Here is a 25,011-nt window from a genome sequence, read left to right as displayed (position 1 = left end):
CTGCCCTGCTCTGCATCTGGCAGTGATTGTAGCCGTGGTCAGTACCAGTCCGCTATTGGAGGTGATACTGTAAGGGTTCTAAAAGCATGAACACTTAAACCACTAGAATGTTTCCTTCTTTCAGGATTTAAATGGGGAAATGCGATCACCACGATGCAGCCATAGGGCTGAGGGCGAAGTCTCCATCTGGACACTTCCTGCAGTCCGGGCTGCTGTAATTGGAGCCCAGCACCAGAGCTCAGATGCCAACCCAACACCTGACACCACGGGCTGACAGAGATCTGCTTTCCAGACCTCGACCCAGCGGCACAAAGCACCATTTTCTGTTACATCTCGCTTGGAAACAACTCCCCTGAAACTGCTGAAAAAGATTTCTGCTATGGAGTAGGGCTCTTTTTATTTGTTTGTTACAATGTTAAAAGCAGGAGAAGATGAACAGAATTCGTAAAGATGCTCAGTTCTGTGCAGTACTTCCACATCAATTAGCTAACAAGTACCTGCATGCCATTGGCAAACGCTTCCCTAAAATTGCTTCGCATTATTCAAAAACCCAGAGTTACAGCTCAACTGCTAAATAATTCAGTGCCTCAAGGAATGTGGATACATGTTTGTAAGGTAAAGCACAAACAGATCCACAGAACTCAGAGGATGGCACACAACCTCCCCTTCTGTACCCATGACACACAAGTTATTGGCATGGGTTTGCAGAGGACTGTGAAGTTTGCAGATAATTCTAAAGCTGAGAAACTTAGAGAAATGCAGAGGATAAAGTTTAACCCCGATCCAAAAGGAGTCTGAAAACTTTTCTTAAAGCACCTTGGAGCCAGCTGCCCTTTACAGCCCTCTGAGCATGAAGTGAGCCTCACACAGAGCACGTGCAGCTGCACAGCGGGGCCGTACGGCCATTGGAAGCATCCTTCCACAGCCTCATTCCAACAGAAAAGGCCAAACCGACCGGCCGAGGGCAGGAGCGGCGTGCTCTGGAGATCAAACCCATCCAACCTGCAAACAGCTGAAGTCAGCTGTGTAAACGCACCCAAGTTTACCTACAGCTGTAGGGACTGTTTGAACAGAGAACAAAAGATCCAGGTAAGAAACCAAGTAGCGGTTTTACATCAGGTCTCGGATTTGAGTCCAGGCAAATCCAGAGAACAGTCCTGCCTTTATCTTACTCGTCTCAAAACCACGTGAGTCACGCTAAGGCTCCAAAGCCAAAAGCCCAAAGCTGGAGTGGCAGCGAATTTTGGTGTGTGTTTCTGCCATTTAATAACCCAAGGAGCTCCAATGAAGTCCTTTCTGGGACAGATGGTATTTTAATGAAAAGTGGAATTCGCTGTCATCATCCAAGAAGTTTTAAGCGCGTCGTTGTTCACTTGAGTGTTTCTCTCATTAAATTGGGCTAAGCTGGAAAGCGAGGGGTTTTGGATCCTCCACAGCATCTGATGCAATTCAGCTACAGTCAGCATTTCACCGCTCGTCCCCAGGCCCTCTGCAACTGAGCTCAGCACTCAGCACGCACGCTTCCTCCTTCCCCACGCGATCTGACTCAGGAGTGTCACCCCAACATGTTCACATTGCTTTTATTTAGGTCTTCTGCCAACACTTACAGGGTAACAGACACTTGGGACTGCAAAGTCAAAGTTGCAAGCAAAAATCAGGATTAAGGCAAAAAAAAAAACAAAACCTTAAAATAAAAAAAAATAAATCCACAAAAGCGATGAAATCAAATATAAATACAATGTTCTGGAGCTCTTTAATCATCCCATTTTCTTTAATAAAGAGGTGGTTACGATCTTACAGCGTTACCTTTTGGCCTAATCCAGGGGTTTTGTTACTCTTTACCAGTCTGAATTCCACGCGTACAAAAAAAGAAAAAAAACACCAAAGTTGATACCCAACCTTTAAAATATACGCCATATTTTCTTAATAAAATAAGTTTTGTGCTGCTGCTTGTTTAGTAAGTACTGTACATCAACTGTTCACATCTATTCAACAAATGGACCATACAGAGTTCAAGCTAAAGCAAAAAAAATAACCGCAAGAAAAATCACAACCCAAGGAGTGTTTGTAAACACCCCGTGTGCAGCTCAACACTTGTTGTATAAAGGAGGTACGAAAGGGGCTAGAACTGAACACAAAAGCACTGGAGTCCCCATCAATTTTCTTTCACAACTATTGAAGTGCAAATCACTCAGGCAAGATATGAATTTCATTGTGTTTATTGCTGTCCTGCTGTCTGGCTTCCCTTCCTAAAAGAACGACCTTCTTTTCTTTATTCACGCTCATTTTCCAAGAAGAAAACCTTCCACGAGGCAACGCTGAATGCTTTGTGACACCAGGCATCAGGTCAGAGGCTCGGGACGCCCCGACTGCCCCCGTCACGTCCAGGTATGAGACAAGGGAATCAAACAGCATCCAACAACCCACAGGTAAATGGAAGTTATTCCTCTTCCCACAAGGCTTGCATGCACTTGGCGATGTTTCCAGTTGCAGAAGGAACGCGGGCGCACTGGGAAGGCAGAGAGACTCGGAGCCATTCGGGATGTCGGCGTGGGGTTTGTGGCTAACTACAAATCCTGATACGCCTCTGGCTTAACAGCTATCTGCTACGGGTAGCAAAATGCACAGCACCTCAACATGCACTTATCTGGGTGCATCTTGGGCCAGAAAACGGTAGAAATACTGAATGCTGGAGCGGCGCAGGAGGTACAGTGCATAGTCTGTTATAGAAAACATGCGGGTAATCACACCCCTCCTAAACATCTTCAAAGTGGAAATACGGCTTAAAGGGCACAGCAGCTATTGAGTTTGGCTTCTTTATTGAATCAAGACCGTGAAAACCTAATGCAGAGGGTGAAATAAGGGCAGAACACGATCTGCAAGTCACCAGCTGAGCATTTCAGAAGCTGTGAAGCTTTTGTGTAGTTAAAATTGCTGTTAAAAGTAGGTGCTACATCAGCAAGTCTTCATTCATAGTTCTCTATGAACAGCCACCTTACAAATGAGTGCAAATCTTAAAGGTCCATTTTACATTTCAAGTCTCAAGGTTAAAAAAAAAAATGTTACAGAGCAACAAGCTGTTTTGTAAATGCCCACACTATCTCTTTTCAAAGGGTTAAAAATGGCACGCGCTATGCCACAGCTCCTAAAAGACGGTTCAGGATTCAAGACCCAACTAAAACACTACAAGAAGAACTAGGAACCAAAAGACCTTCGGCCCTCGCTGCCGCCAGCAGCTGGGTGCGTTCCGTTGTAATGCTGGTGAACAAAGCCACTGACAGAGAACCTGGACCTCAACCCCGGTGTGGTTCTTAACGAGGGGCTTTCTCATCCGAGGTGAGCAGGCACAGCCCCTCTGAGAGCGTTTGGCTTTCGAGGAACACAAGCCAGAGGTGTGAGGATGAAATGGAGAGGTGCTGGATTTGTGTCACTATGCAGGCACTTGTGTATAGGAATGTAGGCTTCTCGCGTTGACACTTTGAGTTGAGGCATTCCCTGCTCTCTAAAAGCTTTCCTAAGACTTCACACCCTACTGACCACGAAGAGCTCCTGGTCTCCTCCCCACCACCCTGCAGACAGACAGCAGTGGCGTTTGACACAAGGTGCAAAGGAAAACGTGAACCAAATACTGCAGTCTTGAGGAAAAAGACAACTGTGCTAAATGTAGGATCTTCACCAAGGGTGACATCAGTGGGCTCAGCACTTAGTTTGCATAGCATATTGATGTCTTCATTGTTCACAAACACGTTGCCCAGAAAGAAAACAGGCAGAGTGAATTCCCAGTATTAGGACAGATCAACGGGCCAGCATGACAAAGAGTGGATTTCATGAAGGCAAGGCGAGTTTAAACATCAGAAAGCAGAAAACAAAAGGTGTGCTTCCATCCGTGCACTGACAAGGGGCAGCGCTGGTGACAGATCTGCTCTAGAAACACTTTTGGCAGTAAAATGGTGACAGAGCTCTGCTGAGAGCTCGGTAGGAGTGCACACAGTTTCCCTCTTCAAGGAAGCGTTGTGCAAAGCTTTCATATAGAAAAAAAACCCACCCATCTGCCCACATGCCATTGGTAATGAGTTGTTACTGCTGCCCTGCTGTGCATGATGGTCATTCTGTGCAGCAAAATGAGTCTGAAAAGCAGCCACCACGTTACTGCTGGAAACAAACAAACAAACAAGGCTTTTTTTCTCCCTGTCCAAAAGAGATCGGGAGGAGCTTCCCCACGGCGAGAACAAGGATTTGATCATCCTGCCTAAGGAACGCCTCTGGTGTGCTTTCAGAACAAAAACCCCGCGCACAAATCGGCGATAGGGCGACACAAAGAGCAGCACAAGACAGCAGCACGACGGTGGAGAGGCCCCGAGCTGCACGGCCACACTGTGCAACACACAGGAAACGTTGGGAACCTCAGGTGCGAGCGCGGCGATGTAAACTGTGAGGATGTGAATGACTCGTGTGATTTGGCAACAGACTCGGTATCGTATAAAAATAATGCTCAGTAAAAAAATCCCGGTGTCCATCATAGAAATCGAGGAGAAAAAAAAACAAGACAAAGAAAAAAAGAAACTGATAGCGATTTCTGTCCTCATGGGATGACAGGGCCCCCATTTGTCAGACACGGGTTTAAATAACAAGTAGTACATTGGAAACAAAAATGGGTCAGCAGCCATCAAACGTGTCCTATATGAAAGTGCACATCTTTCAACGGAGTTCAACCACCACGAGGTTGTGATCTAACACAAACTGCAACTCAGGACCATAGAAATTAACTCCTTCCGATGGAAATATGGACCACCATCAAGACAAGATTACTATTTTCCTTACAAGATTAAAAACATTGAAATTTTGCAGCATCGTAGTAAGGCACTCACCCACGGAAAAGTCTGTGACTGTTGCTTCAAATGGCAGCAGCTAACTAGCTTTTAACACAAGGAAGACAGTTTTCAGTTCTAAGTGCTAGGGTGCCTTACGTCGTATGGGGGGAACTCGGGGGCGGGGAGCTGTTAGTGTTAGAGTTATCTATAAACTAGCTGTTTTTTTTCCCCTTAACCCATTAAAGCATCTCGTATTCTAAAATATTAGTTTTATAAATCTAGTCTTCTGTTTTAAGGCTCTAAAAATCCCCTCCCCCCAACCCCCACAAAAAATACCTACCAGCGCCTGATGGGCAACGGAGGACCAAAATCCGCCTTTCACAGTCAGGAGTCTCTAGTATTGCATCTTAAACATGAAAACCTGCTTCCGCCTCCTGGGACTTTTATCCCTTCCTCGAATGCCTTCAGGTGTTTGGTCAGGTCAAAATTTTGCAAAGCCAGAAAAAAATTAAAAAAATAATCAGTCTCTTCCAATCCTACCGAGGTGTTGGATCTTCCCGTCCGGTGGTGCTGGTCTCCTGCCTCGAACCGACGCTGCCTGCCCTGCAGTGATTTCTCATTGGAAAAAAAAAAAACAAGGTGTCCCAATGCTTCCTTTTTTGTATGGCTCCTACAAATCTGAAAGCTTTCTTGAGTGAGGTAACAAAAGTTAGGCTTTCAAGCAAAGTACATGGTACGTAAAGTGTCCTGATGAACCTGCACAGCCTTCGCCAAGGCCTGGGGGTCTCTGCCGTTGCTCTGTCCAGATATATGGCTGCCCTCGCCACTGAAAGTGCAAGAAAATAGTTGTGTAATTAATTGAAATTCCCCCCACCCAGGAACACTGAGAACTCCCTCTGGTACCAGTCTGCTGCGCTGGAAATCGCCTGCATTTCTGCCTTGTGCTACACGTGAGCCAAGCCCAGCGCTGCAGGGATTCTGGCACCCTGAGGAGAGTGGCAATGCTCAGACACTCCAGGGATGCCCAGGATGGGATTTCACACTCCTTAATCCCCCTTCCCTCCTACACTGAGACCTAAGAGGACGCAGCCGTGGGCGAACCACTCTCAACCACGGGTCTTTTGCCGAGCAGCTCAGCAGCAGGCCCTGCTGCACATAAAAGCAAGGTGCTCGGGCCCCACTGCCCTCCCGCAGGGTTTGTCCTCCCTGGGACCACAGGCACAGCCCCCTCACCTGTCGTGCTCCTTGTCCACGAGGTGATACCTGGCTCTGAATGCCACCAGCCGGGCGTAGTAAGCCGGGGCTGGGATGGAGACCGAGCGAGTGCAGCGCACGTAGGTATGGCACAGCTGGTACGTGAGGATCTGCAGCTCATCTGCCGTGAACCGGTTGTCATCCCAGAGCACGTAGTAATGGGAGGGCCGGCTCGTACCCTGCAAGGAGACACAGTGCTGGGAGAGGTGCTGCTGGTGCCCGCAGACCGGCTATCTGCAGGCAGCTGCCCTGCATCCTGGTCACCCTCCTCCTCAATCTGAACAAGCTGTCAAAACAATCTCAGCAGGGGAGGGACCCATGGTCCTTTACTTCGGGAGCCCTAAAAGTGAACAGGCAGGAAAGCACTTCGTACTGAAGCATAAACTACAGCCAGGCACTGCTGGTGCTTCTGTGCTGCTTGCCCAGGCTCCCAACAGCGCACAGCCCCACTGCATCACACTGCACCAGCACAGAGCTCCCCCAATGCTCCCACTGAAGCCGGCTCCTTGCAGGAGGAGTGGATGCCAAAAAGCCTCCCTTGTGGAAGCAGCTGTAGATGGAGTGCAATTTCTTCTGTATGGTTTCTGATTAATCTTGGCTGCCTGATGAAAGGCAGCTGCAAAGCAAGCCAGCTCCTCCAGGGACAGCTGGCCGCAGCTCTCCCGCCCACACCAGACAGCAGGGCCCTGCTGATGACCAGGCGCACCAGCGAGCCCGGCGTGCTTGGGCACCATCTGACAAGCTGCTGAACTGGCTGCTCCAAAGAAGGAAATTCTCAGAGGAGATCTTTGGCTCCAGGAGAGAAGCCAAGCACATGCCACGTCATGCAGCGGCCGTCCCGGCACCTGCCAGCACAAACCACCATGATGGCAGCTTGGATCAAACTACCCACGTCTCCATGGCCCTTCAGATGCACGGGAGTGAAATTTGCAACAAGAGCCAAAGGAAAACAATGCATCACAACAGCCAGCCCTGCAGCACAGTACCTGAATGCCTGCATGACTGCACAAGTAAAAGTCAAACTCGAAAGGGTGGGTGATGTTTGTGTCCACTGTTGTTCCTGCTGGGATGTTTCCGCTCTTCCCAATCTACAGAGAAAAGAAAGAGATCCAAGCATTGCAGAGTTTGGCTACTTCCTGCTATCCAGAGCACTGTCTGTAACAGCTGCCCTGCACCAGGGCCACAGCACAGGGTCACCATCTCCGTGTCTCAGTTGGAAAGCACTGTGCAGAGCCACTTTATTACAGGGGAACAGAATCAGGTCATCCTACTCTGCTCCCAGTCCCGACAAGCTTGCCAGCATTTTCTGCCAGCATCAACACCAGGCATGACGTACACACAGAGCAAACGACATCAAAGGAGCAGGCAGGGTGAGGTCTGGGTACAGCCCATCCCACTGCTCAGATGAAAATTCAGTGAGCAGAACACCAGCGATCTCTGCAGACAGCGTGCACTGGGGCCTCTGCCACGAGATACGAGGGCTTCAGGCCATGATCAAACACGGCCCTCAGGTCCCAACATTAAGCCTTTACACCCAGGTAGAGACTGAGTCTGGCTACATGACAGTTTAACCCTAAATTTGGACCAAATCTAGGAAAAGCTACAATGATCAGTGACTTAGTGCACAGCACAGAGCACACAACTTTGTGTGAGCTGTGAGCAAGCAAGGGGTTATTCGTCCCGTCACAACGTCAGCAACTGCAGCTATCACCAAAACAACAGATGTTTTCAGGCTGACAGAGGCTATTTCAAGGAGTCACCAGGATCGTCAGCACCCAGTAACTCATCGTAACAGCAAACAGCTGTCTGAGTTTCTAGAAGCCTAATCCTCACAGATACAGGAGTCAACTGAGCAGCACATTTCATTCAAGAAAGTGCTCTGCCTGCCAGTGGTGAGCTTTGCACTCAGTCCAGGGCTGGCAGCTCCTAAAAGCTGGCAATGAAACAGCCCCCCCCAGGCCCAGCACTCACCCTCTCGTTCTTGTCTGCGCAGAAGAGGCGGGTGTGATGCCTTTTCTGGACAACGATGTAAGTGATGCCAGGCTGGTAATCCTTTTCCAGTTTGATGCAGGCATCTCGGATTGCTAGCAGCTCATAGTGAAGGATCTAGAGAGACAGGCAGTGTAAAGGGAGTGGACACAATGGTCTGTGTCTGCACCCAGCCTTCTCCATGCAGCAGCTAGTGCAGCTTTAGGCTAACCAGCAGGCAGAACCAAGAGATCTTACACTGCCAGCCACGAGCACTCCTCAGCACAATGCATCCCCAACACAAGTGGGAAAAGAGGACAGTGCTCAAACCCAGCCTCAGGAGGAGCTTCCAAGCACCAGCTGTCTGGTGTCCTCACACTGCTACGCTGTCCTGAGTGACTGCCAGGTGCCCAGCACCAGCTTTGCAAGGCTCTGGCTCACTTCCACACTGTTGAATCAGCCCAACACCACCAGTACACCCACAGCATTACAGCAAAACCCCAAAATTCCAGGCAACACAAGTGTGAGCAAGGCAAACTCAGAGCACTGAAGCTCTTTGCTGGCCTTCTTCCTTGAGCAAAGCACGTGAGGCTGAGGGAGAAGCAAAGGCTGCTCACCTGTGGGAGCTGCCCCTCGGGAACACCGTCACGGTAGAAGATGATCCTGGTGGGTTTGAAGCGCGTGGATTTGTAGAACTGGATGAGGAGCTCCCTCACCATGTAGGACAGATCCTCAATGATTTCCTGGCGAGGACGCTGCACGCGCACCGTGGCACAGTAGCGGCTGGGGTGGGCGTCCATGCTGCCCACAACCTGCAGGGACAGCGGTGGGACAGGCCCACGTGTTACCACAGCATGGACGAAGGGGACGTGGGACTTCCCCATCCTCTGACTGTCTCAAACACCCACGGCTGAGTGCGGGCAGAGCACCTCGAGCTCACAGCTCAGGAGATGGGGCAGCAAATACCACGCAGGCAAGTGCAACCCAGAAAGGACAACCCTGGTGGCAGCCACATCCCAGTTTCGTGCTCTCTAGAGCCCTGTGTGGCACTTTGGGGAAATTCTGGTGACTTGGTGGGCACTGCTGAGCCACGTGGCTGTGTGGGCTGAGATGGGGCTGTTTCTGCTCTGTTTCCACACTCCTGCACAAATGCAGATGACTGAAAGGGAAATGCCCTTTCTGCCTATGGGCACACTTCTCTCTCCATCCCTCACTTGAAGTTTTTGGCTTCCACGAATAACAGCATCATGCTGAACCTGCTTTGCTGCGCCGGTGACATCTCCAGGTACAAAACCTCCCCTTACCATCACCACGCCACTGCTGTAAATGCTGCTTAAGTCTTTATTACGCTTACAACAAGAAGCTCTGATACCAGCTCTTAGCTCTCCAACCACAGCAAAAGCACCAGCGCCCTGCCCAGGCAGGACAGCCAGGAGGCCCTCTGCTCAAATGTCTGCAAGGAGCAGCTGGCAGCATCACGTCCCCACGTCCCCACGCTCCGCTCATCGCAGGCAGCGGCGCTGCCCCAGACGGCGGCAGTCTGCCCTCCCCAAGGACGCGGGGGGATGAGTCACCTCGTGGCAGCTGCTGAGCAGGGAGTCACCCATGGCAGCTGGGCGCTGCGGAGGGCAGACCTCAAAGATGTCAGGCAACGTCCTGAGAGCAGCCAGGCTTGGCCGTGATGCAGGGGCGGAGGCACGGCGTGAGTCACGGGTGCTGAGGTGGCTCTGGCCCCCACTGTGACACACAGCCCGAGTGCTGGTGGGGATGCTGCTGTGTCATCTGTGTCCGTGGCCCTCACACTCAGTTTTGCTGCTGCTTAGCAAAAGGAGCTCTAGGCTTCGGCCTGCTGAGACGCTCAATAGAAATGCTTCCTCTGGCCCCTGTGATGGGCCCTTTTCTGTGGTCTTATTAACAACAAAGCAAGGAGAAGAACAAGGCCATCTGAAGGCTCCTTCGCCCTTGCAGATCAGAAAAAGCTTTTATAGAAATTAAAACTAAAACTCCACAGTGGTTCTGTACAGAAAGACACAGAGGATGTTTTCAGAGTGGAAGCGCCGCCGCCAGGAAACAGACTGTTCTGTCCCACCCACACCTATGAACAAACAGCCAAAAGCATTTCCCAACCCCTTTTAATTAAGAAAAAAAAACAATCCTCCAAAGACATTTGCATGCCAAGGAAAACCTGAGCTACGAGTCCTGGAAAGCTAAGAACTTAATAGGAAAATGCTGAAGTGCTTAATTAAAACAGACGCTACGAGAACCTGACACTCTCCTTCTCTGCACCAAGCACAAAGCAAGCTGTCAGAGCCTCACCAAAAACACGAGCAGCCAGCCCTCACTCCATGGATGCTCATCACGGGCTTGGAGTGAATAAGCAAAGCCACTCCATTTCTCCCGTTCCCAAATCCCCATCTGGGGAAGGTTCCTCCAGGGCTGCCGTGGAAGAGCTGCGATGCCTCCAGCGATGGCAGCACGCAGCTCCCCGCGCGGCCGTCCGACAGCACTGCAGGACTCGGCACCTCGCGAGCCCCATCTGCTGGCTGCTGCCAGCTCTCCCTGCAGCTCAGAAGGAACCCAACAACTTTGCAGGTGTTCCCCAGCTCCCCAGGAGGCGCCCACAGGGCACGGGGCCACCCTGAGAAGCGTCACCACGGTGGTGAAGCAGCACACAAGTCTCGCTCCAGTTCCTGCCTCTCAGCAGGCCTACCAAGCACGACTGAGCCCAGCCCCAGAACTGGAACTTACAGCTGTTATTGAGGGTTTCTTCCCATCTCCAGCAGGTGGGTGAGTGACATCAGCCCCGAGGAATATCACTGGTTGCTGAAAGACAGCAGAGCTGGTGGGAAAGAAGAGAAAGCAGCAGTCAGCCTCCCGGGGGCATCTCAGGACAGTGCACAGCCCAACAGAGAAGAGTAGATGGCCAGAGGACATCTCCCAATCTCCAGGCTCTGGGGTGGACACAGGCATACGAACAGCTTGTCACAAGGCAGGATGGGCTACAAGCCTTCATTTCAGGGAGCTGCTTTACACAGCTGCAAGTACTGCACAGTCTGAGGGAAGGGATGACATGGAACACAGCACACAAGCCCTAAAGCCACGACAGGCAGCAGCCATACGAACCGCTGGTGAGGCACTAGGATGTTGTTGATCCCGCCAAGCTTGACGTTGATCTTGAGGCAGAGGTTGGAAAGGGTCTGTGGGGAGGTTTTCACCACATTCTTGACCTGGACGCACTGCGTGGCCATTCCCAGGAGAGTGTCCCCAACACGCTTCACCTCGGCTGTGGGCAGAGGAAGCACAGGAATGGGCAGGCAATCAGCAAAGCACAGCTTTCAGCATCGCCCTCAAAAATGGGGGGAGAAAGAGGAAGGGACACAGCCAGCCCTCCTGAACCAGAGCAAAACCCTTCACTTCTCCCCGCCCGCCCCGGCCCAAGACGCACCGTACACTGGTGTTTTTCCTGGCAGGATGACAATGATGAGCTGAAGCCCTGAATAGGTGTTCTTGAGGTGCCGAAACATGGGCTCCACACTGTCTGCACCCTGGGCATATTTACAGAAACAGGGCTGGCCCTGGATCGGCATCCCTGCGTCCTTGGAGATCTTACGCAGCTGGTCTGTAAAGTTCCTGTGCCCGAGAGGAGAGAAAAAGCAGCCCAAAATCAGCCCACATGGTGAATGCCAGCAGAAGTCCAACACGTGTTAGAGCTGAGCGGCCCCGGCCTGGCCATCCTCTCTTAGTGCTCTCTTACACACAGTAAAGACTTTTCCTGAGGACCCAAGGAGCTGTAAGCTATTCCTATTTAGAAATGAGGAGAAGGGGAGCAGACCTGTTCTCTGGCAAAGGTTGATTTCCAGGTGATTTGCAAAGCCAAGAGCAGCCTTCACTTATCAAACCAAAGCGCTCTGCTGCACGCAAGGTCAGCTACACTACCAAGATAGATTGCCAAGGATTGCCAAGGATAAATGTGATGCAGGGAGCTCCCAGCTCTGCCAGTGGAAGAGCCTACCCTGAAGGGGTGATAAGGGGAGTGCAGTGCTGCTCCCACCTGCACACGGTTACCGCACACAGAGAGGCTTTGAGCTGCTCCAACCCATCCAAATGACACTGCTAAACACAGCCAGAGAGCCACGCACAACGCTCACCTCAGTGCTTCCACTCTTGGTCAGGAGAAACTTGGGATCCCACCAGAATTCAAAACTAAGGTGACAGCTCTCTAAATCACATGAACTCTCTCTGCTCAGCGTCACTTTGCTATCAAATCAGACAGCTACCCTAAGACTCCTATATCATAGAAACCCACGGCACGTTAGTGTAATCCATGCAGGAAGCATTCTGTTCCAGAAGGCACTGTGTGTCCTGGAAAGCAGCAGGAACACTGCTGCTTTGGCCACTGAAGACAAGAGGAGAGGCATCTTATTCCAGGGGGAAACATTGGTTAATCCAGTGGACAGGGAGATAACAAAGGGCAATGTGAGGATGTAGAGACCCAGTGATGTCACAGCACAAAGGAAAACCTCTCCAAGGTAAATCACGGAGTAAAGTGGGACAGAAAGTTCATTAGCCAAATTAAATTCAATCCTGAGCTCCTGGGTTATTGCAGAAACTTTTAACTAAATATTTCTGACAACCTCATCCACCTTCTCCTTGAGGAAATACAGGTCAGAAGAGCTCAGTGCAGTACCACCAGCCTCAGGGCTGGCAGCATCAGAAGGAGACACCTGATGCAAAGGACAGAGCGAGGAAAGAGAGACTGGCAGCCCACACGTGTTACAGCAATGATGTGCTGGCTTCAACCTCGCCAGGATAAACAGCCGTGCAACCCGGATAAACTAACAAGAATCAGCACCCAACACCCAGCCTGAACCTGGATCAAATTTGTACCAGCAAGCCGTTCAGCCACACACAGATCCAACGTCAGCAGGAAGGGAAGCGCAGCCCCGGGCTGCAGACAGCAGCGCCGCACTGCACGCCAGCACAGCTCCTTCTGCCTCCTCCCACCCTCACGGGCTGCCCGTTTCCTTACTTCAGCACCTCTTCTCGACACTGCTTCTGCGGGGCAAAGCAAGCAATCGCCCAGACTTTGATCTCAATGCCGTTGTAGAACTGCTTCCCTCGCATGTCCCACACGCCCTGGTTGGGAGTTGCAATGGCTCGGTTCTGCAAGGCAAACAGACGGTCAGAGCGCTGCCGCCGAGGGGCCACGAGGCACAGCAGGACCGGCCCCACGCCGGCAGTCCCTGGGATGCACGTGCTGTGTCTGCACCCATCAAGCTGCACGCCCTGAAGAGCTGTGCTTGCTGAAAGCTGCTCCCTGCTCTTCCACGGACGACTGTGGCTCTCAGCCATGGGTAGTTAAGAATTTCAGCTCCTCCAAGGTGATGGAGAACTCACCTGAGCTGCTCTCGTGCGGCATCACAAAGCAGAGAGTCCTGAGAACCAGGCATCTCTCTGGGTGTGGACACAGCCCCCATCCACGTGTCAACCACACAGACCGTGGGAGAACCACAGCCTGACCCCAAATATCCCTCTCCCTTTCAGCCCACTTCCCTGTCACTGCATGACTCACGCTTACAACTTTCAGAAAAGTCATATTGCAAAAAACACGGAGGTGCTCCAATAAAAAAATTCCACCTCTGATCTATAAATCTGAAGGTAGCACAAATTTTAGTCAAAAACTGTGTTTCCCACGGTGAGAGCATCCATCCCTGTGCACTGCAGCCAACCAGCACAGCCCTGCTTACCCTGCCTCCATACTGCAGGATAGGCGCCGGCAGGACCCTCCCCGTCACCTCCGTCATGTCATCCTTCACCTTGATCCCAAACTCCTGAATGTATGGGTCCAGGTTGTAGCTGGCATTCTTCATCTGCAGAGGGAAGGAAGGGCCAATGGAAAAAGGAATGAGACCAATTGCTTTGTGCCATGCAGCATTCAGCTGACCAGGAAACAAGGGCACCTCAAGTTCTGCTCTCTACAAAGCTGAATTCCTCCTGGTAGGGAAGGGGAAGCGATTGAACACAAAAGGCCAAACTCTGCCATCCAAACCGACCTGTGGAGGACCTGAGCTCTGAATGAACTGACTGATGTAACTGAGAGCAGAGCAGGCTCCTGAGATGTAAGGCATCAATGGGAAAGTTTGGAGAGCAAGATTCTGTTATCAAAAGCCCCAAAAGGAATTAAAAGCATCCCCAGCTTCCAAAGCCCAGTGACATTCGTTTGGTAACAACAGCACTGCTACACAGCTCCAGTCCAGCTGCTGGCAGAGCCAGGTTTCTCATTCCCCTGCTTGTCCCAAGGAGACCTGCAGACACAGTTTCCATGCCACAGCCTGATAACGCACATCTCCACACACATCTGGAGCTGGAGCTACCTCTCTCATTTGCTTTTCTATTTTAAGTTCACCTCCCTTGGTGTCACTCTGCTTGAACCTGAGGACCTGAATTCGCTGCATTTGAGTTTTCCCTGTCACTCCGAGCTGCATTCTCCTGGGCAAGCATCCCTTACATGCAGATGCCAAGGATGGGGGATTCAGTCAGAGAAGAATAACCAAGCCATTAACCAGCATCTTCTAGGCAGGCCACAGCTGCTTCCTGCTGTGCAGCTTAGCAGCAGGACCAGAGTGAGGCACACTGCTGACACAGCACAGCCTGCCACCAGAGCCCCGGTCCAACACCAACCCCTGCCATGGTGGCACTTACCAGGCGGCTGATCTCCTCCTGCCTGTCTGGGGCAGACCTGGCCGTTGCTTTTATCATGGTTGATGTTTGATTGTCTGTGAGCTTCTTGATGCACCGCTGGCCTGCCACGATGTTACACACCTGCGGGCAGAGGAAAGCAAGCAGCCACGTGTTAACAAGTGAGGACCACGGCTAACCTGCCCTGTGTCACCACTGGTGACAAACCTACAGGAGAGCAGCATCTTCACAGCATGAGCACGGTCTCATCCCTCACTTCTTAGCAGCAGCTCTCACCAGCTCAGTATTGCAGTAGTTAGCACCCATTACCCATTAGCTGCAGAACATTGTCAGGCATTTGCCAGCAAAGACCAGAGGCCACGCTGCTTTTGCTTCTGACCGTGCCCAAAAGCTGGAACTCTCAACAGTGCGGAAGCCAGCACTCACCTCCAAGGGCAGGTATGTGTGCTTCTGCTCTTGGCCAACCTGGAGACACGGGAGGTGAGGGTATTTCAGCTGCAGGTTGTATTTCTGCTTGAAGTACTGAGCCACTGTGCACTCCACTGTCTGACCGCTCTCCAGCTGCAGGGGAAACCTGGCAGAAGCAGGACATTAAGGATGCACCTACTCAAAACAGACACTTCCAAAACTCAAGCACTCCTTACTCTGGCTGAGAAGAGAGGGAACTGGCAGACTCTCGCTCAGGAAAATAAAAAGCAGAACAGAAGTATTTTCAGAAATCAAGACAGGAATACTCTGATCCCAGCCTAAGACTGTGATCTCTAAATAAAGCTCTTCCTCGCTAATCCAGCTAATCAGGGCAAATGTTTATTACAGGACATGCCATGCATGCTGCTGTCAGGTACATAAATACAACCACATGGCACTCCGAAGGACTTCCGTGCTTGGTGCCTTCTTTGGGAGTTGAGCTGGGATTCAGGCAAAGGTTAACCAGATCCTGAACATTTATAGGGGCAGGGAAAGCACAAGGAGCAGACGTGCAGACAGCTCAGCACCGAGGGCTCCTCTGCCAGCTCTGAGGGAGCCACCCAGCCCCACGGGGGTCCATGGGGAGCAGGACAGTCCCAGAGCAGGATGGGCTGCTCTTGGCCCACAGCCCCCGGCACAGAAGGACCTCTTGGCCAACTCCCCTCCCAGGCACATGCAAATAATTTTAAGGCAGGGATCGCTTTATCCCCCGCCAAAGGTTCTGCTTCAGCAGCGTCTATTTTAAGCAAGAAGAAAACCAAACTCAGAGGTAAAAACTAGGACAACTCCTGGCATGTCAGCTCCCACCCTCCGCTGCGTGCCTCTGCCAGACAAAGCATCCTCTCGACTCCCACCCTCCTCCCCTCGCCACCCACTCTCGCAGCACATGACACAGAGCAGTGCAAGCTCCTGTGCCCAAGACTGCTGCACAGTGCAAAGCACATCTCCTTTTGCTGTCGCAGGCTGGAGTTTTCCCTCCAGCTCTCCCTAACACGAACGGCAGCTGCTAAAAAGGAGAACAGTTCAGATTTTTCCGAGGGCATCTTCCCACCCTCCTTACGTCTGGTGGCTGGCCGGCCGCCGGGTCACGTTACACACACGGTATTTCCTCTTCATCTGCCCACAGTGGGTAACCTCTACCTTCAAACCTGATGCAGACAGAAAGACACAGCAGAACCACTTGTAAATGCGGGGATGATTCCCTTCGGCCCGATCTCCCCGTGACACTACGAACACCTTCCTGAAATAATCAGCTGTTTGCAGAGCAGAATGCTTGTGGATGCCTGAGAAGTGCAGCAAGGGAGGCAACAGTGCCCCAGGCAGCGTTTTAAAGGCCCAAACCCTGCATTCCCTGCTGCAGCCGGGGTGGGAGATAAGCTGATTTGACAAAGCCAGTCTGCAGCAGCGCCAGGCTGAGGTCAACACTGCAGCAGGGCCCCTCAGCTCTGCCCAGAGGCTCTACCTTTGATCTCCTTGGTGAAACGCACTCTCTGTGAGTCTGTCAGTGGCTTCGGTTGTTCATCGATGTTCCGGATATCCAGCACCTCACACATGAACTCAATTACAGGCTGGGCTTTGTAGAACGCCGTTGCAGAAACTGAGGAACAGACACCATGATGTTTCTCTGCTCTCCTTCAACAGTCAGACCTGACCCAAGAGCAGGCAAGGTCCAGTTTCCCCAAACACACCCAGCCCCAGTGCTGCAGTTCCCTACTGCTGACCCCCCACCCCACCACATTCAACACTGGACACTGGACTCCTATCAACCAGACATGAACAAAAAGCCCCCAACCTACAGTGCTAAGTTCTAGCCTGTGCTCCCTTCTGTGGGCAAATGTGACTGTGCTGGGCATGCTTGAGAGCAAAGCGTTTTGGCATGAAAAATACATCACCATCAATGTTGAGCATCATCTTCCACATGGCAGGCCTGACGGACTGGTGGAAACCGAACCAGACCTCCCTGCCACCTCCCAGGGGGTGGTAATAGCCTTCAGGGGGGGAGAAGAAGGAGCGGCCAACCGGGGTGTACCTGCACAGCAGAGGAAACAGCACATGGAGCAACAGGCACTGACCACATCAGGGCAAGGCAGCGACTGCGGGGCACCCCAGCCACGTGCACGTACCTCATGGAAGCCAGGTGCCTCATGGCCACATCCAGTGCCTGGACAGACTCCAAAGGCACAGGGATCTGCCCGCTCACCAGGGCTTCGTGGAGCATGCGCCAGCTCACGATGGCCATCCATTTGATAGAGACCTTAAATATCCTGTCCTTGCCTTCTCCTGGGATTGTCACCTCAAAGTCAACCTGAGTGCAGAAGGGAAGGGAAGCAATCGTGGCACTGGCACAGGACTTCACGGTCACAGCACAGAGAGAGGTGGTTCATTTTTCAGTCGGCTCTTCCCATGCTCGGGGATCCCCATCCCACTCTTACCCTCTCATTTCCAATGGGTAAGGCCGTAACAGTGTAAATGTTTTTCTTCCCATCGTAGACTGGCTTCCGGTCGCCAAAGATCTGAGGTTTGAAGTGCTGTACCATGTACTCCACGACTTCCCTACATGGACAAGCAGAGGCAAGAAAGAAAGGCACAGGGGAGAGAGGAGCGAGGTTTGGTTTGCCAGTTTCTTCACGGCCTGATGTGTGACTGCCAGGTGCTGAGCTTCTCCACCTGAGGCACCTCTGGGCTCTCACTGCAGTGCTGCAGGCCAAGGAATGGCAGAGCCAGGTCCTTCCCAAGGCAAGAGAGCACCCACACAACACCTACGTGCCTTGCCCCACAGCTTGTTAAATCAGTTTCAGCAGAACAAGTTTACACAGCATGCAGTAGCTGGCTGCCAACCTGCAGTGCACTCCATGGACACAAGCTGCCAAGAGTATAGGAAATAGCAGCTACAGTATCTGCTCACTGGCCTCTGAGACACAGAGCCACCCAGGCTGCTTTGGGCAGGAGGGGAAGGAGAGAAAAGGGTGTCAAAAAAAAAAGGAAAAAAAAAAAAAGAAAAAAAACCCATGCAATGGCCCAAGGTCTGGGGCTTCCTATTTTTAAATGATGCGATTGTTGCCAAAATTGCACAGCTGCTTTGAAGAAGCAGGAGCGTGTGCTAAGCTCAGGACCTTGTAAGCTATCAGGAACAAACCCTGCTGCACAAACACAGCTCGCAACGTTCAGCCAGCTGCACACGTTGAGCAGCGCTGAGACTTCAGCACACAGGGGCTCCAGGCACCAAAGCTGGCAGTGTCCAGGTGTTTGCTGGGCATGAGCACACCTGGGCTGGAGGCCACGGGGCACCAAATCTGCTTCCAGCACCACTGAATGCTGCTTTTCCACCTCAGCACAGGCAAAGCTAAGCACAGACAACGTCCCCCTGCTGGTTTCCGCCGGTGAAGAGGAAGGAAGGCACTTCCTGCAAGGAAACTGGAAGCAAGGAATGAACTCCAAAACCTCTAATACTTGCCTTACCTGTTGACTCTGCGGGGGCATTTGTCAGGCTTGATATCCACTTCATAATGATACACGTCGATCTTGGGAATGTCCACTTCAAAGTAGTTGGCCAAGAGCTTGATGGGCTTCCCAACAGTTCCTATCCCGGGCCGACGCGGCGCTTGAAATACCTGCTGCAAGGGTGGCAGGTAAGCGCCTGCAGCTGATGGAGAGAAAGCAAAGGGTCAGCAGGGCTGGAAATCCCAAAATCACACAGCCGGAGCCCACAGCCCTCGCATCGCCACATCCCAAACCCACATGGGATGCCAAAGCTGCACGGCTCGCAGCAGCACAGCTGGAGATGCAGGGAGCTTCCTGGCCACCTTCCCTCTGGATTATGGGAGGCAGCTGAAAATACCTCCAGCCCCCACTTCAGCGTGGGCTCCGGCTCTGTGAAGGGGACGCAGTGGCTCTTCTCACATTATTACACGTTACAAATTATTATGCAGATTTACTGGTGGAGATCTGGAGCTGGAGACGTGATGGACGGCGCTGCTCTCTGAAGCAAGATCTGCCCTTCCTGCTCCCTTCCCACTGTTCCCAATCTCCATCCATCCCAGTCTGCATCTTATTTGTTTCTCAAAACCCAGTGAGGTCTTCAGCCAGCTGGGCAGGGATGCAGCAGATCAGATATTCAGAGCACTCCATCTGCAGGGCCAACTGTGGAAGCCAACCCCCAGACAGCACCCCGGCTCCGATTTAGGACCCGTAACACACGGAGCTCTCACCACCCCTCACTCTCATCCAGTTTCCACTTGAACCCAAACTACGATCCCGGGCTCACAATACTGGAAGGAGAAGAACGCGACATCAGCATCTTAAACTCCAAATGTCCTTTTCAGTTTTGCACCTGATCTCTGCAAGATTTGCTGCGCATGAAATGCCACTGTGCCCCAGGACTCCATCAGGACTGCCCTGAGATGCACCCAGGGCCACAGGCAGAGGAGAGGAGTGGATGGGAACAGCGCAGGAGGGAAGAGCTGTGCGGCACTGCAGAGGCAGCTCGTTTTAAGGAGCTGATTTGCTGATCAACTGCTCGCAGTACAATTCATGTCTCCGCATGATGAACATTTCTTGGCAATCTCCAGCACCCTGGCTACGAGATGAAATGTTTTTAAATCAGAGGCAGCAATCAACTGCAGGTATTTGCCAGCACTGATGGAGCCTCCACCTCCCTGCTCTGCCTCTCGAGCACAAACCATGCGGCCCCTCAGGAGGTGCATGGCTCTGCTCTGCCCTCCCTTCACCTGGAGATCTCCAGATGCTTTGTGAGCATAAACCCTCACAATTAAGATTGTGAATCACAGATTAAGGAACCAACTTCAAGCAACACAAGAGCCGGCTCAGGAGTTCAACGTAAGCCACGGAATGTTGTGAATGCAGTGGAACTTCTAGGGACACCCCTGCTGGAGAGCACAGCTCCACCAAGCTGAGGGCAGCAGTGCCAAGGATGGGAAAGCTGCTGTCTGTGCTGCATCAGAGGGTTTCATTTTGGTGACTGCAGAGGTCCTTGATCACGAGGAGCTGAAGCAGTTGCCCACCACAGCGCAGCCCCAGGCTCACTATTGCTTCGCTCCTCCAGCAAAAGAAGGATGCTGGTTACTTTTCCTTTCCAAATCACCTTGAGTTCCAAGGATTTTTAAAAAGCTGTTACCTCGTAGGCTTTGCAGCTGGCACAGCAGTGCCTACCTGGGACAGAACTGTATCTGAACGCAGAGACTGAAGGCAACACACAGCACCTGTATGCAGCTCCGCGGCCCCAGAACCGCCTTGTGGGACGGGCTGTGTGCATTTCAACAACGTGACAGAGACCCCGAAGGGAACCCGTGTGTTGGACCGATCCTTCCCCAATGCCCAGCCGTGCCACAGCGTGCTGGAGGCAGAGCGGTGCCCTACAGAGCCCCGCCAAACCCCCACACCGCCGACATCTGCAGAAAAAGGGCCAGCGGAGTCCCCGTTTGGTGGAAGGAGCCTCGTTAGAGCGACCCAAGCATCTCCAGACACAGGGGCTTCTCCGCATACCTCGACTCTCCATGGCAAAGCCGCACAGACTCCCACTTTGTCATGTAAATGAGGGCGCCGAGGGCCAGGGGCTGCAGGGCGAGTGTTGTTCCTGCAGCACAATGCAGCCAGTGAGCGGTAGAAAATCCGCCTGCCATTATAAATTCAGCAGCCTGGGAGGAATCACAGACTTTGGCACACAAAGCCGTGCCCCGGGGACGCGGCGGGCAGGAGCGGCTGCCTCGGATGCTCGGAAGCAGCGCTGGGCAGGGATGGCAGCGAGCGCGGCGCGGCCAGGGTGAGACCGGCTGGGGCGAGCAGCGCCGGGAGAGGCTTTGTATCCGATACGGTAACAGCCGGTGAACACAACCCGCTGACCAACAGCTGCCTGGGCCAAAGCACCGGTGGGAAGGCGTGAAATTACCATGTCATTTAAATCCCCTCCAAGGCGGCATTCAGGAGAGGGGCCGCAATGGAGCCGAGACAAAAGGAAGTTTTATCACTTCTGCGACGGCCCCTCCTGCACAACCAGCACCGCGAAGATGAAGCTGGGAAGCGGAGGAGAGCAGCAGGGCTGCCGTGTGTACGCTGGGCCCCCACACATCACGCATCCCGGCCTCATCCTGAACCGTTTTCCACCCTAAACCAACCTCACAAACCACTGCAAGTGAAACCTCCCAGCAGGAGGCACAGCAAGCAACAGCACCAGCAGGAAAGTCCATTGCTCCAAGGCCACGGCGCATAGAGAGCCAGACCTTCTGCCTTTCGAGGAGCTGAGCAAATCCCACCAGCAGCCCCGTCTGCTGTGCTGCAGGGATGCCTGTCCCACGTCAGGACAGCCCTGTGCCCCCAGTGCATCCCACAGCCCCACCTGCACCCATCCAGCAACACCAGCACCTGCCCTCCCCACGGCCAGCTCTCCCCTTGCGGTGGAATGGGCTCCAAATAATAACATCTGTCATCTGCTGCCCCTAAAGAGCCAGCCATAAATCAGCCTTTTTGTTTCTGAAAAGGCTGCACACAAAACAATGAGGTTTCTGGGTGCTTCAGGCTTTCCTTCCCTTCGTTTCTTTCCTCCCCTTTTTTTAAATGGAAGGAGTTTCCCTATTGCTCCCTATTACCCAGTGTTAAGCGCTCTCCCAAGAGCCAGGTTGCTCCATTTGACCTCCTTAGATGCACCCCACGCTTCCAAAGCAGCAGCCCTAAGGAAGCAGTGCCAGACACCATCCCACAAAGCCAGGCTTCCAGAAGCACTCTGGATTTAATCTCTGCACACCCAGATGCCCACAGCCCCGGCACCCCGAGCACCGCCAGCTTCAAGCGCAGTTTAACTCCTAGCACTGCCTGCATCGAGCATCTCGTGTAGCAAAGTTACACCACATCAAACTCCAGCTTGGAAATCCCTGGCAACAAACCTGAAAGCATCAAGTGAGAAACCTCCCCCAGCACCGGGGCAGCTGCAGGCCTCCCTCGTGCCAGCCCTGCCTGCTCCACAGCGTGTGCAATTCTGCAGCATGGGAGCAAACAGCCAACTCTGCATGCTGTGCTTCCCTGTTCAACTAAAAGCTGCATTTCAGATTATAAACACTTTCCAAGGCCTTTTATGCTTTATTTTCTAGGAGTCGGTCATCTGAGATGCCCACATGCAGAAAGGGAACCTAGTGATGCTACAGCAGCTCCTAATAGAACAGCAGCAACGTTTCCAACTCCATCACAGCTCTCATTAAGAGGTGAAGCTGTTTCTGTCTGCACAGCTGTTAATAAGGACTGCGAACCAGCGCAGGCACAGCTCAGTGCATGAAACCCACAAGCTGTCTGCTGAAGCAGCCCCACATCCACTCCTGGTCCCTCTGAAGGGGTCTGACAAACAATCTGACCCCACAACAGCCCAACTGCCTCCAAACACAGCAAGTCGGGGATCCAACCTGCAGCAGAGGCTCACCAGGGCCAACACTTCTGCATCCCAGATTGGGAAAAACCCAACTACAGCCTTGCAGGCTGCTAACCTGGCTGTCCGCCTGCCATGTGGAGGAGCACGCAGCAGCCGGCAGAGAACAGAGAGCTGGGAATGCACACATTTGTGTCAGCAGCAAAGGGCCGGGGCCTGGCAGCCAGCACTGCTCTCCAGGCTCTCCTCCACTCATCCACGACCACAGCCCCAGGGTCTCTGCTAACAGCGCCTAGAAAGGGCAGAAGATAACATCTCTCCCGTCTGTTCCAGGAGAGTTTCACAGACACTGGTGTAGCCTTTCAGGGAGAAGAAAGTGCAGCTGACAGACAAAGAAAGCCTCCAGCTCCTGGGGAAGAGGCAGGACAAAGGCGAGGACAGCTTTGCCCTCACGTGCCCACATGTGAGGGTATCTCCTGTCCGTGGGGCAGCCCCAGTGACCCCACAATCTGGACCCTCCCCCCATAGAGAGGTTAAAACCCACACACAGCTGTTACCGACCCCGATGCCACCCTGCTGAAAAGCAGTGCCTTTCTGCCCATTTGTCTTCCTTCCAACATCGGCCATTTCGATCATTTGTCTCCATTCTGTTCTTTGCTAGCTTTAGGGGCGGACTACAGAAAGCATTCAGGGATAAATCACACGTGCTCAGTCTCCAGGCAAGGTGCTGCTCCCGGCTTTGTGTCTCGGTATAATCCTGTCCTAGAAGCACCCTCATGTGATTGCACGTTTCCTGAAGATAAAGAGATCCGACAGACGGAACAGCACCGGGTTTTCTGCAAGGCTTTGCACAGGAAGACAACGGTTAAGACTACGAGCGTTCAGGAAACTTGCGAAGGATAAAGAGCACGGAAAGCTGGGGGGAAAACCAAGTTTGGCTTCAAAGCCGCCTTCCACGCACTCCTCTGCACACGCTCTCACGCTCCGCGTGCTCCACGATCCCGGTGCACACAGCTGGGCCGACAGCGGGCTCACAGCACGCACACGGGATGCTGAGGCGCGGCGCTGGGCTGGAGCTCCCTGCCTCACACCGACCCGGAGCCGTAATGGAGCTGAGCTCCCAGCGCCACATTGGGGCAGGAAAGGACAAATCCTTACGGCAAATCCTTACGGCAAACCGAGCCCGAAGCCCAAAGCGGCGCTCCCTGCCCGGGGGCTGCGCGGCCACGGCCCTTCCCAGCGGGTTTTAATGACAGCCCGAATCCCGCAGGCCTGGATTTGAGGCCGAGCGGCGCTCCGTGCCTCCCGCACACAGCGGGGTGCGGCGCTGACAAAAAACCGGCCCCAATCTCCGGCAACGAGGATATCGGCATCTGCGGGCCGCTGCCCGGGACGGACGGGACGGGACGATATGATATGATCACGATATGAGATGATTGTATGAGATGAGATGATATTATATTACGCCGATATGAGATGATGAGATGATACGAGATGCGATACAGCCGGTTGTGACACGGCCCCACACCGCCCCCCGCCCGGCTCAGCTGCCAACGCGACGGCGGCGGGGCGCGCCGAGCCCGGATCGCACAGCAGCGCGGAGCCGGGAGCGCAGCGGGCCGGGCGGAGCCCCGCGGATCCCCGCTCTCGATGCCCGCGCCCCGCATCCTCCCCGCATCCCCCGTTCCGGGCCCGGGAACCGGCGCGGCCCCCCCCCCCCCGCGGCCCCCGCCGTAGGCCGCGCTCCCTCCCCGCCGCACCCCGACGGAAGCGCCGCGCGGCGCCCCGCTCCCCCACCTGCTCCCGAAGGTCCCGCTTCCATCCCATCCACGCGGGCGCCGCTCCGAGCCGGGCCGCGGGCAGGGCGGGGCCGGGGCGCGGGGCCGGGGCCGGTGCCGCACCGCCGCAGCCGCCTCACGCTGCGCCCCAGCGCGCACGCGCCGCCGCCGCCCGGCCCCGCGCCCAACAAAGGCGGCGCCCCGCAGCCCCGCCGCCGCCGCCATCTTGGATCGGCCGCTGCGCCGTGACGGGCGGGAAGCGCGGAGCCGCCGGTGGCGGTGTGAGGGGCGAAGGGAACCGCGGGCGGAACCGCCGCGGCCCGAAAGGCGCCTTGGCTCCGCGCGTCCCCGCGCGGGGTTGAGGAGCGACGGCGCGGCACGGCTTGAGTAAAGCGGCGACCCCGGGAGCGTTGGGTCAGCGCAACGCAAAATCGTGTTTTTAACCTTCGTTGTTACCGCGTGAGGTCGTGGAAGGAGGCCGCAAAAATGGAAGCGTTTGCTTCACGGAACGACGCGGCCGAGGCGGCTCACGGCTCTGCGTGCGAGTCGGTGCTGCTGGAGCAGCCGGAGCTGCTGAGCGATGGGCGCAGGAGGCACGGAGTGCAGCGCTGTGCAGTGCAATGCAGTGCAGTACAGTGCTGTGCGATGTGGTGCGGTGCTGTGC

The 25,011-nt window shown here is 53.6% G+C and overlaps 1 protein-coding gene across 2 annotated transcripts; it reads right to left on the bottom strand.

The window, feature by feature from the left end:
* Window positions 1–1,564: 1,564 nt before the first annotated feature.
* On the bottom strand, window positions 1,565–24,470 carry AGO1 (argonaute RISC component 1). 2 transcript variants are annotated; one of them, XR_008210199.1, is made up of 20 exons: window positions 24,367–24,470; window positions 18,660–18,843; window positions 17,633–17,753; window positions 17,324–17,505; window positions 17,093–17,229; window positions 16,663–16,797; window positions 16,261–16,348; window positions 15,159–15,306; window positions 14,736–14,855; window positions 13,781–13,903; window positions 13,063–13,196; window positions 11,479–11,663; window positions 11,157–11,316; window positions 10,782–10,872; window positions 8,651–8,845; window positions 8,037–8,171; window positions 7,052–7,153; window positions 6,045–6,244; window positions 5,152–5,637; window positions 1,565–1,627 (listed from the first exon to the last, which is right to left on the bottom strand). XR_008210199.1 is itself a non-coding variant. In XM_052698646.1 (19 exons), the coding sequence occupies exons 1-19, from the start codon at window positions 24,389–24,391 to the stop codon at window positions 5,529–5,531; spliced, it is 2,574 nt and encodes an 857-aa protein (XP_052554606.1). In that variant the 5' UTR covers window positions 24,392–24,470; the 3' UTR covers window positions 1,565–5,528. The 2 variants fall into 2 exon arrangements, 1 of the variants encoding a protein (XP_052554606.1); XM_052698646.1 differs by having other exon boundaries at window positions 1,565–5,637.
* Between the last annotated feature and the right edge of the window lie 541 nt (window positions 24,471–25,011).

The sequence above is a fragment of the Tympanuchus pallidicinctus genome, unplaced genomic scaffold (genome assembly GCF_026119805.1).
Source record: "Tympanuchus pallidicinctus isolate F22 unplaced genomic scaffold, pur_lepc_1.0 scaffold33, whole genome shotgun sequence".
Lineage (NCBI taxonomy): Eukaryota > Metazoa > Chordata > Aves > Galliformes > Phasianidae > Tympanuchus > Tympanuchus pallidicinctus.
This window is presented reverse-complemented; position numbering and strand designations above follow the sequence as displayed.

Bases quoted from the DNA above. Each gene is read 5' to 3' on its own strand.
- AGO1 (XM_052698646.1), bottom strand. From the start codon at position 24,391: ATGGAAGCGGGACCTTCGGGAGCAG. The intron at 8,846-10,781 runs GTAAGTTCCAGT...CTGTCCCTGCAG, and splicing joins AGAAACCCTCAATAACAGCT to GTTGTGGGCAGCATGGACGC. The intron at 7,154-8,036 runs GTGAGTGCTGGG...TTTTCTCTGTAG, and splicing joins GCGCAGACAAGAACGAGAGG to ATTGGGAAGAGCGGAAACAT.